This window comes from Pecten maximus, chromosome 10, assembly GCF_902652985.1.
Source record: "Pecten maximus chromosome 10, xPecMax1.1, whole genome shotgun sequence".
Classification (NCBI taxonomy): domain Eukaryota; kingdom Metazoa; phylum Mollusca; class Bivalvia; order Pectinida; family Pectinidae; genus Pecten; species Pecten maximus.
The window spans coordinates 9218202-9231916 of record NC_047024.1 but is presented as its reverse complement, the minus strand read 5'-3'; the positions used below and the strand labels follow the sequence as shown (position 1 = coordinate 9231916).

Sequence of the window (13715 nt, the reverse complement as noted above, 5' to 3'; positions counted from 1 at the left end):
TATTAAGCGTTAAAAAGAAAACAGAAGCAGAAAAAAAATCCTCATTTCCATCAATACAGATTTCAAAATCAGAGGTACTGCTTAGTGCTTAAAGGTGCTGCGTCTCGGACAAAGAGTAATTATGATCGATTGAAAACATAGATAGACTGTTGTATATATCTTATACAAAGCCAAAAGTTTGAGCTTCTCATTCAAGTTTTTAACTTTAGTGAATGCATAATTTAACGCACCCGAAGAAAGTTTACAGTACTCAGCCTATATGTTTGGTTTGTATCTTTTGGTTTTATAGCCGAACATTTTAGGACGCTGTCCTTGTAAAATTCAATATAATTTTTGCGTTGATTTGATATTTTAGTATTAAACTGTCTTAATATGGTATTTATGGACGATATAGATACCAGAGCTTTGAGCAAGCAAACTTCATATTGTGCGCTGTGAGTGTAAATCCAAAAACTGCCCAACATCAATAAACTGTAATGGATGCCTGTTTTTAAGGCTTGGTTACACAAATGTTGTGATATGTGTAGTTGTATTGTATTACATGTACTCGTTCTGATGTCCGTTTCTGATTAATTTTCAACAAATCAGAACATCGCAAATTTTGAGACCGGTACAGACCGGAAACCACCCTACAAAGAAAACCACAGACCAAGTGTTAATAACCTGTTTGGTAGGCGCGTTGAAACCATATAAAACAGGATTAAAACGTTAGAAAAATCACCAAAAAAAAAAAAAAAAAAAAGGTAAAATGAATAAATAAGTAGAAAATTAAAAAGAGGAAAAGTCGTCGGATCAATTTTAACCAATCACCAATGTCGGAAAGTTGAAGCGGCACAGTTTTCTGGGTTGAAATACGATTGCATTATTTCTGGCTATTTTGAATTATTATACAATTTAAATCCCACGAGTGTAGCACTTGGTATGAGTAAAAAAAAAACGTTCACTTTCCATAGCCATACATAACACACATAAACCTACACTACAAGATATTCTCGGTGTCTTACCTGAAAATAGAATAACGTTTTTGATTGCACCAATAGCAGTGTAATTCTGCTGGCTAGGTGCAGTTTCAAAACGTTTTGAATACATCGTCCAAATTCAAATACTTCTATTGCAGTAACATAAACAAGTACATTCTTACTGATTTTTTAGTATAATTTGCTGATCACTTCAAAGGTATAATTGGATTTTGTTGCGAAGATTTAATGGACATAAAATATACAACAATATAATTATGAAATGAGTGTGTTTAAGAAACTTCATCAGTATTTTCACAAACATAATAACAATGAGCTTTATAGCTCACACGACCTATTATTGCGACGAATTTACGTCTGCACTGTGTTTAATATTACAAAATGTGGTAGTAAAGACGAGGAATAACTTTTGAATATATGTAAAAATAAATAATTATAAATATAATCAATAAATATACTAGAAAATATAATAAATACATATAAATATAAAACAAAGAGGTAAAAAAACAAATGCTGTGACGATAACAGATTGTAGAATGTGTTTAACGTTAGTTTTTATTCTATGATTGTAAGTACAATGTATAGGTAGTTTGTAGCTTGTTGAGTAAATGCCGAATTTGTACATTGTTCTTCACCGAGATCGTCTTTAAAAAAACTAGGTGTTGGCGCTCGGATAGTAATCCTGAAGTTGCTAAATGTACAGTCGTTTGGCATCTGATTAGGCCATGTCGGACGTCATTATCAAACTGTCTTGTCGGGTCATATTAAGGGCAGGTTAGGGGCAAGCAGTCTGCTGCACATAAATTAACGCAATATGACAACTGAGCATGCATAACATGTAACATCGTGTACTCTTGATTGATTAATGTGTACAACTTAAAACCTGACGCACAGTACTGTAGCTTTGTAATTGATATCGACTGTACAGGTAATTTATACGAATGGTTTTTTTTTTTCGAACTCAACATTGACCAGAACCTGTAGGTGTAAATCAAACTGTAGTGTCGTATACGGCTGAGTGTCCTGGTGGTTCATGATTGGGATAAAAATACTTGCTCAAGGATATATCCCCGAACTGGACGGCCGTGAATCGCCCCGGGTATGGACCGAAGCTTACACAATGTACACCTATCAATCAAGTTGTCTTTCGTGACGGTCCGGCACAAATCGTGGACAAACCATATCTTAATTGACAACAACAACATTTTTGAATTTCCTTTGATCTTGTTTAATAATTTACGTCAATTGTACCGATACATTTACATGTATTTGCATTGAAATTTCCAGCACAAACAGAATTTGAATAGAATAGTGCATTATTAATTCCATGAAAGTTCCTCCCTTTGGGTTGGGGGTGGGGGTTGGGGGTAGGGGGTGGTTGTAGTGTTGCCCAGCCCAGGACTCATAGATATAGTATTGCACATATTCGTCCTGTCCCGTCACGTCCACCTAGCAATTTCATTCTTTATTTAATCGATTCTAAAAACAAGAGAACACAAATATCTTTATGACCTAGACCCCGACAGAGTTCTGTAGGAATGCCGAGATTGTTCACGACCAGAAATTGTTTATAGACATTATCTTAATGAATTGATGGAGTAAGCAAGGTGAGGACCAGTTCACCGCACCCAGGGCATGGTCATAGACAGTCATAAGAAAGTACTTGACCCTGTCAGTTCCACCTTCTGTATACGTTTATAAACAAATAAACGTTATGACTTGCATCGGTTATTTTCCAGTTAACATCATTCTGGCAGTTCTGTCATGGCAACTGTAGATACATGTACTTTGATGGAAAGTTTGCTGCACGCGACATTGCCTATGTATCAATCTGAATTGTTTTCGAACATCTGACATCTGACAGTTCTGTCGTCATTCCATCAGGTCTATACTCTTTGGACAGTTTGATGCACGATACATTGACTATGCAATAATGTTTTTTTTATTAGAACAGCTGACATCTGTCAGTTGTGCCTTTCTCACATCAGCCATACACTTTTGATGGACAGGTCATTATAGGGAGCAAACTATTCAGACGACAACCTCGTGGTGTAGATGTGGACCGTTTGGATGGGAAGGTACCGCTACTTAGTGGGATAACTTACAACGGTGGTGTGGACATTTTCTTACAGGTATGGGTTTTTTTGTTTTTTATTTTGTTTTCTCTCTGAAATCGCCCTGTTTGTTTAGTTTTACCATAAAATAATAATAGGACTGTCTTTAAACCTACCGTATCTTGTATTTTAGGGAGGTTCCATTTTCCATCAATATCAGTATGTGTTCATTAGGTATCGCTAGTTCTTAGATTTGTAAATATGTAACTAAATATACAAACTTATTCCGATGTCCCGAAAGTCCGAAAGTCAGATAGTCTGGAAGCCCGACAGTCCGACAATAATTGTATACAGCTTCCAATACACAAGATGAAAACAGATACACGCTTATTTTGCATAATCGTAGAAAAGGAGATATAGCTTCGTTCCAATGTTCTTTTTGCAACTATATTTTTCTTGAAATTAGTTTTGTTTGAAAGATTGGTACAGATGGATCACCCTTTTTATTGCCTTTGCTTATTACGCAATCTTTTTAATTCCGTTTTATGAATGGCTCTGAATTTTATTCATAATCCTATAATTAATTTTTCTTTGTTTTCATGGTAAATACTCAAATGTGATTGGTCGAAAAATTCTTTTCATTCTTCTATGAAAGAAATTCCGAGAATGGCGCGAAAAATGTGACGTCACAATACGACAATTGACGTTGCGTATTGATTTGAGAAAAAGAATCCCATTTAAAACCAGTAAAATTGTACATAAAACATGTTTTAAATTAGAAAATCATTTTCAAAAACTAATTATAAGCGTTGATGTCAATCTTTTTTAGTTTCATCAAACTAAAAAAAAAATGACATCAATGCTTATGTGTGTTTTCACTCCAATGTATAAACTCTTTTTATTGATTGTTTCGCGCTAATGTCCAGTTGAGTTTCCTCTTTGGGTAATACGGAATACAGTATTAAAAGTTTTATTTTAACATTATAAACTGGTTTAACGAATTGATGTCAGTTATCGATAAGCTTTCTCTGTCAAATTATTGATGGAACTATTTTACTTTCACTGAAAGATAAGACAGTTATTGACAGTAGATCAATATTTAAATTCCGAAAAATTAGCCAAAGCGTACGGTAAATTTATAATAGGTAATACAAAAACACCAATCGAAAGTAGTATATGGTCTAATATACCACGTGTAGAATATGCACTTTGTGTTATTTAAGAGAAATAGGCGACCAATTTCATTATTTATTTAACTGTGATTAGCAACTTAATAGCAGACGGAAACATATGTCTAGATATTATTATGAAACACCAAATACATCTAAATTTCATACATTATTCAATTACGTAACTCAAAATGAACTTATTTCACTGGCTAAATTTATTATTGATATAAATGAGATAATTAATTCACAGTACTGATGTCCATCCTGTTTTACCATGCATTATTGTCGATGTGTCTGTATTCTTATTCTCGGCACTGTACTGTTTACGAGAATAAACAAAATTGTCAATTTTGTAAAAATTATATATTCTCTACAGTATGAGAAAATATGTTTAAAACAACGAAGGTCTAAGAAAGGTGAAAACACCTAATCAATTAAATTCCTTTTGTTTTTTGTGTATGTGTCAATGTGCGTATAACTAGTATGGATATTATCGGGCTTGTGGAATAGCGAGACTTTAATGTGGCCAATCTGTAAGTCAACATATTCTCTGGTGATTTAAAGCTTCACAGAGCTACAAATGGTGTGGTACTTCCGCACCTCCTTATAATAAATACACGGAACTATATATGACATATAACTACACGATACTATATATAACATATAACTACACGTACCTATATATAATATGTAACTACACGATACTATATATAATATATAGCTACACGTACCTATATATAATATGTAATTACACGATACTATATATAACATAACTACACGATACTATATATAACATATAACTACACGTACCTATATATAATATGTAACTACACGTACCTATATATAATATGTAACTACACGTACCTATATATAATATATAACTACACGTACCTATATATATATAATATATAACTATACGTACCTATATATAATATGTAACTACACGTACCTATATATAATATGTAACTACACGTACCTATATATAATATGTAACTACACGTACCTATATATAATATGTAACTACACGATACTATATATAACATATAACTACACGATACTATATATAACATATAACTACACGTACCTATATATAATATGTAACTAAACGTACCTATATATAATATGTAACTACACGTACCTATATATAATATGTAACTACACGTACCTATATATAATATATAACTACACGTACCTATATATAATATGTAACTACACGTACCTATATATAATATGTAACTACACGTACCTATATATAATATATAACTACACGATACTATATATAATATGTAACTACACGTACCTATATATAATATGTAACTACACGTACCTATATATAATATGTAACTACACGTACCTATATATAATATGTAACTACACGTACCTATATATTATATGTAACTACACGAACCTATATATAACATATAACTACACGATACTATATATAACATATAACTACACGATACTATATATAACATATAACTACACGTACCTATATATAATATGTAACTACACGTACCTATATATAATATGTAACTACACGTACCTATATATAATATGTAACTACACGTACCTATATATAATATATAACTACACGTACCTATATATAATATGTAACTACACGTACCTATATATAATATGTAACTACACGTACCTATATATAATATGTAACTACACGTACCTATATATAATATATAACTACACGTACCTATATATAATATATAACTACACGTACCTATATATAACATATAACTACACGATACTATATATAACATATAACTACACGTACCTATATATTATATGTAACTACACGTACCTATATATAATATGTAACTACACGTACCTATATATAATATATAACTACACGTACCTATATATAATATATAACTTCACGTACCAATATATAATATGTAGCTACACGTACCTATATATAATATATAACTACACGTACCTATATATAATATGTAATTACACGTACCTATATATAATATGTAACTTCACGTACCTATATATAATATGTAGCTACACGTACCTATATATAATATGTAACTTCACGTACCTATATATGATATGTAACTTCATGTACCTATAGCTAAACTATATATACACCATACTATAGATAGAGTTACTTTGTATTACATCATGTATAAATTAACTGATAATGTTTTAATGAAATGATCAGACGGAGACATCATAAAAAAAAACCAAATGCGTATTATCATTTGTGATCTTTTTCTCCGGAACAAGGCTAACTTTTATAGCTGTTATCCTTTGTATTTTTTTCTTCGAGTTTGCACATAAACTTCTCCCGACGAAAGCTTGAACTGCTGACGTCATATTATATTGCATCCCTTCCTGCAATGTGCCATACCCTTGTGGTGACAAGACACAAATAATCGGGAGCAGGCGTTTGATAAATTACAACAACAAGCACTAATTATCATTTGCTTTTGGCTATAGCATGTATACATTGTACACGCTATTAATAGTAGCAAAAGAAACTAATGCCAGACATGGTGTCAGGGTCAGAGGAAACTCGGGCTACTACATGTAAATTGGATGTCAAATCTGTCAAGACGACGGTATACCTGCCTAGGAGGTCTAATGTACATGAGGTCTACTTTACAGAGAAATGCCAGTTTGATCTACAATACCTATATGTATCAATAACTATTTGATCTTGGCCCAATGTATTGTCAAACGTCGCTGAATCCTATTGTGTTGTTATTCTTATTGTATCCCTGTTATTTATATTCTATCTTTATCATCTATATTGTATATTTGTTATTCACAATGTATATTTGTTAGCCATATAAGAACTTTACTTAGAGGAAAGATTCTTTGTTTAAAGAAATTGGATTGAATAAAACTTGTAGCAGTGATTCAAAACTGCGTGCATTGTTTTACAGGCACAGCCCGGCTTTTATTGGCGATGGACCCGTTAGTATTAGTCTAATGGTCTAGTAGTAAAACAAAGATATCAAATACTTGTGTGGAAGGACCTCTGTATTGGTAACACACTTGTGCAACAGGAGATTTCCCAGACAACTGTATGATGTTGCAAATGAGATAAACAAGAAAAAGCACAATGTTAATTTCATTGTCAATTCTAATGATATTGATATAATATAAAGATAAAAGAAATCTTAAACCTCATTACATATGGTGTTAGGAATGGAAATACTTCTGTAAATCCCTAAAATACCTACATTAGTTCATTTTAGACAATCAAGAAAAGAAAAATAAATTTTAAATTCATTCGAATGCCAATAGCTTAATTGATTCTTAATATGTATAAAACTACACATACAATGCAGGTGGTATTGTACCTGCTACACCCCATTGCATGACTTGTAAGAGACGACTAAATTTGGGATGTCATCTTTCTTTTTCAATCCTTTGTTTTTGCAAATAAATAAATAAGTAAACCACACTTTCCCTACTGGTGTTTTACTGACTCTGCCTCATGACTTAATGTGTAAATGGTTGACATTCGTCTCTGCGAAGCGGATTATGGATTCAATGTTCTGGTCAAAACGTTGCTCTATTTAAAATTGGCAGTAAGGTTGGTCCGCCTGTCAGCTTTGCATATAATGTGATCACGTGTCACGTTACTGTACAGTAAATCAACTTTAACATGTAATCACCACCAATCTATAGCAACCATCAAGTTCACATGTCTCTTCATACTTGTTTTCCATTTCTTTAGAAAAAAAAATCTTGTTTGTTGTAGGAAATGAATTTCTATCGACAAGTGGAACTCAGAATAGCCAGAGCGTTCATCTTGTATGGACGCTTGATTTCAAAAAGGCCATGGTTCGCCATCATCTTCAGTCTGGTGCTGAATGGCATTCTAGGAATAAATATATACTGGCTGTCCCACGACACAAATCTAGAACGGCTGTACAACCCTTCAAATAGCGAGGCAGACAGGAATAGACTCGAGGCACAGCAAATCTTTCCCGATGCAAGTGGGACCAATTTTGAGCATCACAGTTTGAACGACCTTGGCCTTTACGGGGAGGTTATTGTGAGACCTAAAACTGCCGATAATATACTTAACCAGACGTATATTGAAGATATAAGGAAGCTGTTTGTTATCGTAAGAAACATTACCGTGACGTCAGACGATGGTGAAGTTCACAACTACGAGAGTCTGTGCGCCAGGCGTAACGGGGACTGTATTGTCGATGGCTTATATGTCATCACTGACGCTTTTTGGAGGAATCTGAAATCTGGGAAAATCAAAGAGGATGTAATGTTTGGAATCAGCACTTTAGGGGAACCCAAGTTCATTAACAATTCACTGGTGTCTTCAACGGGAATCAAGCTGCAGTACAACCTAAGACAAGACTCTCCGTCCTACAAGTCCCTTTCCAAACGCTGGGAGACGCAGTATCTTCATGTCATGGCTTCCGTCGCTCTAGAAAATACGGAAATAGCATACGCTATGTCGGACTCGCTAAGTCAGGAGCTGAACGACAACACGCGCGGAGATGTCGGGTTGTTCTCTGTCACATTTTCCCTCATGATCACATACGCCTCCATTGTTGCCGTCGGTGGAAACTGGGTCTCACAGAGGGGTAACCTGGGAAGGGCGGGAGTACTGCCAGCCGGACTAGCAATCATGGGATCGTTTGGCTTCTGTTCCGCCATCGGTGTAGACTTTGTCAACATGGTGGGGATAATGCCGTTCCTTATCTTAGGTAAATCATTTTCTTCTTGTTTTCGAAACTTTATTTTTGTCCAATTATCTATCGGCTGCAGGATTATCCCCTTAATATGAAACTTGCAATGTCTAAAACGAGCGCCTAGTCGCTTTTCTAATAATCACTATCTTAAATAATTTATATTACTTACCTATATATATATACATGTATATATATATGAAGCGATCTTAATATATAGATACATTCTAATGAACATGTAGTATGGTAATCACTGAAGTATGCTAACGCTATGTTAGCATACTGTTGTAAACAATGAGACCCCAGGTATATGAAGGTGTAGGAAGTATCATGTTTATATAGGTAACGTTATGGTAAAAGTAGATAGTATTATAATTATTTCAGTTTTTTAACCTTGCTCATCAAATCAAGACTTATCTCTCATTTAGTAAAATGAATCGCAGTGGTCCAAACATATCCATATATCCATCTAGTTTAGTTGTTATTACTTAACTGCAAGGTTCCGAAGACATTTCGGTTTCTATATGTTAAAAGTAACTTACTCTGAGTTAACATACAAAAGTTGTTTGAGAATGTGTTGAAACATTTATATTGTTATTGAAGTCAGTAGGATTAGAATTTCGGTTACCATGACTCCTTATCGGAAACGAGCTTCACTCGTATTCGGCTTCTCTGACACGGGATCGCTGATAATAGTTTATCTATAAAATTCTATGTTGCAAGAAAAATGTTAAAATTCCATTATTTAACCATTAACAAATTTTAACCGACAGGTATAGGAGTGGATGATATGTATATCCTCATGTCCAGTTTGGCCGATGCGCCGTTTGGAGCTAGCGTGGAAGATAGAATAGCATTCACATTACAGACCAGCGGTGTAGCTATTACAATTACCTCACTCACAGATTTCATCGCCTTCATGGCTGGATCGTTGTCCGTTTTCAAAAGCGTCCGCAACTTTTGTCTTTTCACAGGTAAATATTTATTTTTGCAATGTTCATAAAAAAAATCGTTTTGGTATTGTGTTTGTATGAAAACTGTTTGATGGAGTAGGGAGAGGGTAGGGGTGAAGGTCAGTAGTCAAAGCTGAAATCTCACAATTTTCTATCATATGTTTTTTCTTTTAAATATCATAGTACATTTTACTGATGAATGTCTGTTAAACATCGACAGCCATTTTGTTTCTGAATCTTATCACATTCTTTCTTTGATTCCCAGGTGTCGCTGTTGCCCTCTGCTACATAAATGTCATCACCTTCTTTCTCGCGTGCATGGTTCTGCACGAGCGGCGTGTTGCTCAGAATCGTCATTGCCTCACCTGTATCCCACTAATGACAGGAGAAGAGAGTAGGAAAGCTAACAAGTCTAAAACTCACCTATACTGCTGTACCGGCCGACCGCCCAAATCTAGAAAAGAATACGAAAGTGTCTTCGAAAAATTCCCACGTCTCTTCCTTCCAAAGACTGTTCTTTTTAAACCGGCAAAATTCGGTGTTTTAATAACATATATAATCTACTTAGCGATATCTATCTGGGGGGCATGTAACTTAGAGGAGGGTCTAAAACTGAAGAACTTGGTATCCCCAGACTCCTACTATCATAAGTTTAGTCAGTGGAAACATCACTATTTTGACCTGAAGATGTTGGTGACATTTGTTGTGCCACAGCATTACGATTATTCAAACCAACATACATATGATTCGGTACAGACACTTATGAATAACGTTAAAAGTGATTTCAAAATTGACGGAAGATACGAAATCAACTGGTTGAAAACAATGCATGACACAGGTTTTTATGACAGACAGACAAACGAAACTGAGGCGACATTTGTGAAAACTGTACATAGGTTCGTAAACACATTTAAGGCTTTCCAAAATGATGTGATGTTTGACGAAAAAATCGAAAAGATCATTGCAGCAAAGTTCCACCTGTTTACCAGAAACATAAAAACATCACAAGACCAGGGCGGATTGATGGTGCGCATGCGTGAATTCGCTTCCGAGTCTGATTTAAATGTATTCGCATTCTCGCCTTGGTTTATCTACTTTGAACAGTTCGTAGCTGTACTTCCGAACACCCTACAGACGGTGGGCGTGGCCATTATAGCAGTCTTTATTATCACGTGCCTGTTCATGCCAAATCCTAAAATTATTCTGTTCGTCACTATGTCGATGGCGTCCATCATTCTAGGTTTAGTTGGCTTCATGCATCATTGGGGTCTCTCTTTAAGTTCAATAACGATGATCCACGTGATCATGAGTGTCGGTTTCTCCGTCGATTTTTCCGCGCACATTTGTCACTCTTTTATGACGGCAGACGGCACGGATCGGAACGCGCGTGTTAATACCGCACTTATACGAGCAGGAGGACCTATTTTCAATGGCGCATTTACATCCATCCTTGGAGTTGTGATGTTGGTGTTTTCAAAATCATACGTGTTCGTATCGTTCTTCAAAGTGATGACGCTGGTTATCCTGTTCGGTGCGTTCCACGCAGTTCTCGTCCTACCTGTGGTATTGTCGCTGTTCGGCCCCGGTAGGCCAATCAGTGTCGACGAGGATGTATACGCCGTAGAACACCCTACGAATGGCCACGGAATTAAGATGAAGAACGGTGAAGTTAATCATGCTTATCAAGTAACTAACTAGGCATTATAGCATAAACAGACGTAGTTCTCGAACGTAACCGTGTCGATGTTGAACCTCTGCTGTGCAAAATATAAAACTTACAATGTTTTTGAAATCGTTTGTTACTCACTGAAACATGTATAAAAGTTCCTTTGTGTTAAAATTATATGGAGCTGCGGTGGCCTGGTGGTTAAGTTGCCCCGACACTTTATCACTAGCCCTCCACCTCTGGGTTACGAGTTCGTAACATACATGGGTGAGTTGCCAGGTACAAACCGTGAGTTGCCAGGTACGAACCGTAAGTTGGCGGTTTTTCTCCGAGTTTTCCGTCTTTCCTCCAGCTCAAAAACCTGGCACGTCCTTAAATGACACTGGCTGTTAATAGGACGTTAAACCAAAATAAACCAAACAAAAAGGATTTGATTGGTTATCACCGGAAGTACACCGGAATCTTGTAAAGTGAATTTGTTTCCAAATCAATATAATGGTACGCTCAGTTTTCACTAGATTTACAATTACATTACAGTGGTTCAGTAAATTTCTGAAAAAATGGCGCTACCAATCGAACCGTAATAAATTTTCTGAAGATCAAAAAATGGTCCTACCCACGTAGATTACGACAAAATGGCATGCCATAGTAACAGTGTGTTTATACAAAATTAGAAAAAGACTGAATGGAACCAATACTTCAAAATATAGATACGCTACACGTGAGCCAAGAGGTATTACGGATCGGGCTTGTAAAATGTACATACATGTAGAGATCACTGTGTGCGTCCCAATTTTTATCAAAATAAATATTTCTGTATATAGTACGCTTGTTATTTATTATTCTATCTGATAACACAATATAATAAGTACGTGTTATTTATCATTATGTCTGATAACACAATATAACAGGTACGTGTTATTAATCATTCTATCTGATAACACAATATAACAAGTACGTGTTATTTATCATTCAATCTGATAACACAATATAACATAACATAACATAACATGTACGTGTTATCTATCATTCTATCTGATAACACAGTATAACAAGTACGTGTTATTTATCATTATATCTGATAACACAATATAACATAACATAACATGTACGTGTTATTTATCATTCTATCTGATAACACAGTATAACAAGTACGTGTTATTAATCATTATATCTGATAACACAATATAACAGGTACGTGTTATTTATCATTCTATCTGATAACACAGTATAACAAGTACGTGTTATTTATTATTATATTTGATAACACAGTATAACAAGTACGTGTTATTAATCATTATATCTGATAACACAATATAACAGGTACATGTTATCTATCATTCTATCTGATAACACAGTATAACAAGTACGTGTTATTTATTATTATATTTGATAACACAACATAACAAGCACGTGTTATTTGTCATTCTATCTGATAACACAATATAACAGGTACCTTTTACTTATCATTCTATCTGATAACACAATATAACAAGTACGTGTTATTTATCATTCTATCTGATAACACAATATAACATGTACGTGTTATTTATCATTCTATCTGATAACACAATATAACAAGTACGTGTTATTTATCATTCTATCTGATAACACAATATAACATGTACGTGTTATTTATCATTCTATCTGATAACACAGTATAACAAGTACGTGTTATTGATCATTCTATCTGATAACACAGTATAACAGGTACGTGTTATTTATAATTCTATCTGATAACACAGTATAACAGGTACGTGATATTTATCATTACATTTGATAACACAATATAACAAGTACGTGTTATTTATCATTATATCTGATAACACAGTAAAACAGGTACGTGATATTTATTATGATATCTGATAACACAGTATAACAAGTACGTGTTATTTATCATTCTATCTGATAACACAGTATAACAGGTACGTGTTATTTATCATTCTATCTGATAACACAATATAACAAGTACGTGTTATTTATCATTCTATCTGATAACACAATATAACATGTACGTGTTATTTATCATTCTAGCTGATAACACAGTATAACAAGTACGTGTTATTTATCATTCTATCTGATAACACAGTATAACAAGTACGTGTTATTTATCATTATATCTGATAACACAGTATAACAGGAACGTGTTATATATAATTCTATCTGATAACACAATATAACAAGGACGTGTTATTTATCATTATATCTGAT

The 13715-nt window shown here is 34.3% G+C and overlaps 1 protein-coding gene across 1 annotated transcript; it reads left to right on the top strand.

Annotated features, from left to right (window-relative positions):
- Positions 1-2939: 2939 nt before the first annotated feature.
- Positions 2940-12328, top strand: LOC117335392 (patched domain-containing protein 3-like). The gene is made up of 4 exons (XM_033895352.1): positions 2940-3109; positions 7931-8903; positions 9659-9859; positions 10104-12328. Exons 2-4 carry the CDS (start codon positions 7934-7936, stop codon positions 11534-11536), a joined length of 2604 nt encoding a protein of 867 aa, XP_033751243.1. The 5' UTR covers positions 2940-3109; positions 7931-7933; the 3' UTR covers positions 11537-12328.
- Positions 12329-13715: the final 1387 nt, after the last annotated feature.

Bases quoted from the DNA above. Each gene is read 5' to 3' on its own strand.
- LOC117335392 (XM_033895352.1), top strand. From the start codon at position 7,934: ATGAATTTCTATCGACAAGTGGAACTCAGAATAGCCAGAGCGTTCATC. The intron at 8,904-9,658 runs GTAAATCATTTT...TTTAACCGACAG, and splicing joins AATGCCGTTCCTTATCTTAG to GTATAGGAGTGGATGATATG. The intron at 9,860-10,103 runs GTAAATATTTAT...TTTGATTCCCAG, and splicing joins CAACTTTTGTCTTTTCACAG to GTGTCGCTGTTGCCCTCTGC.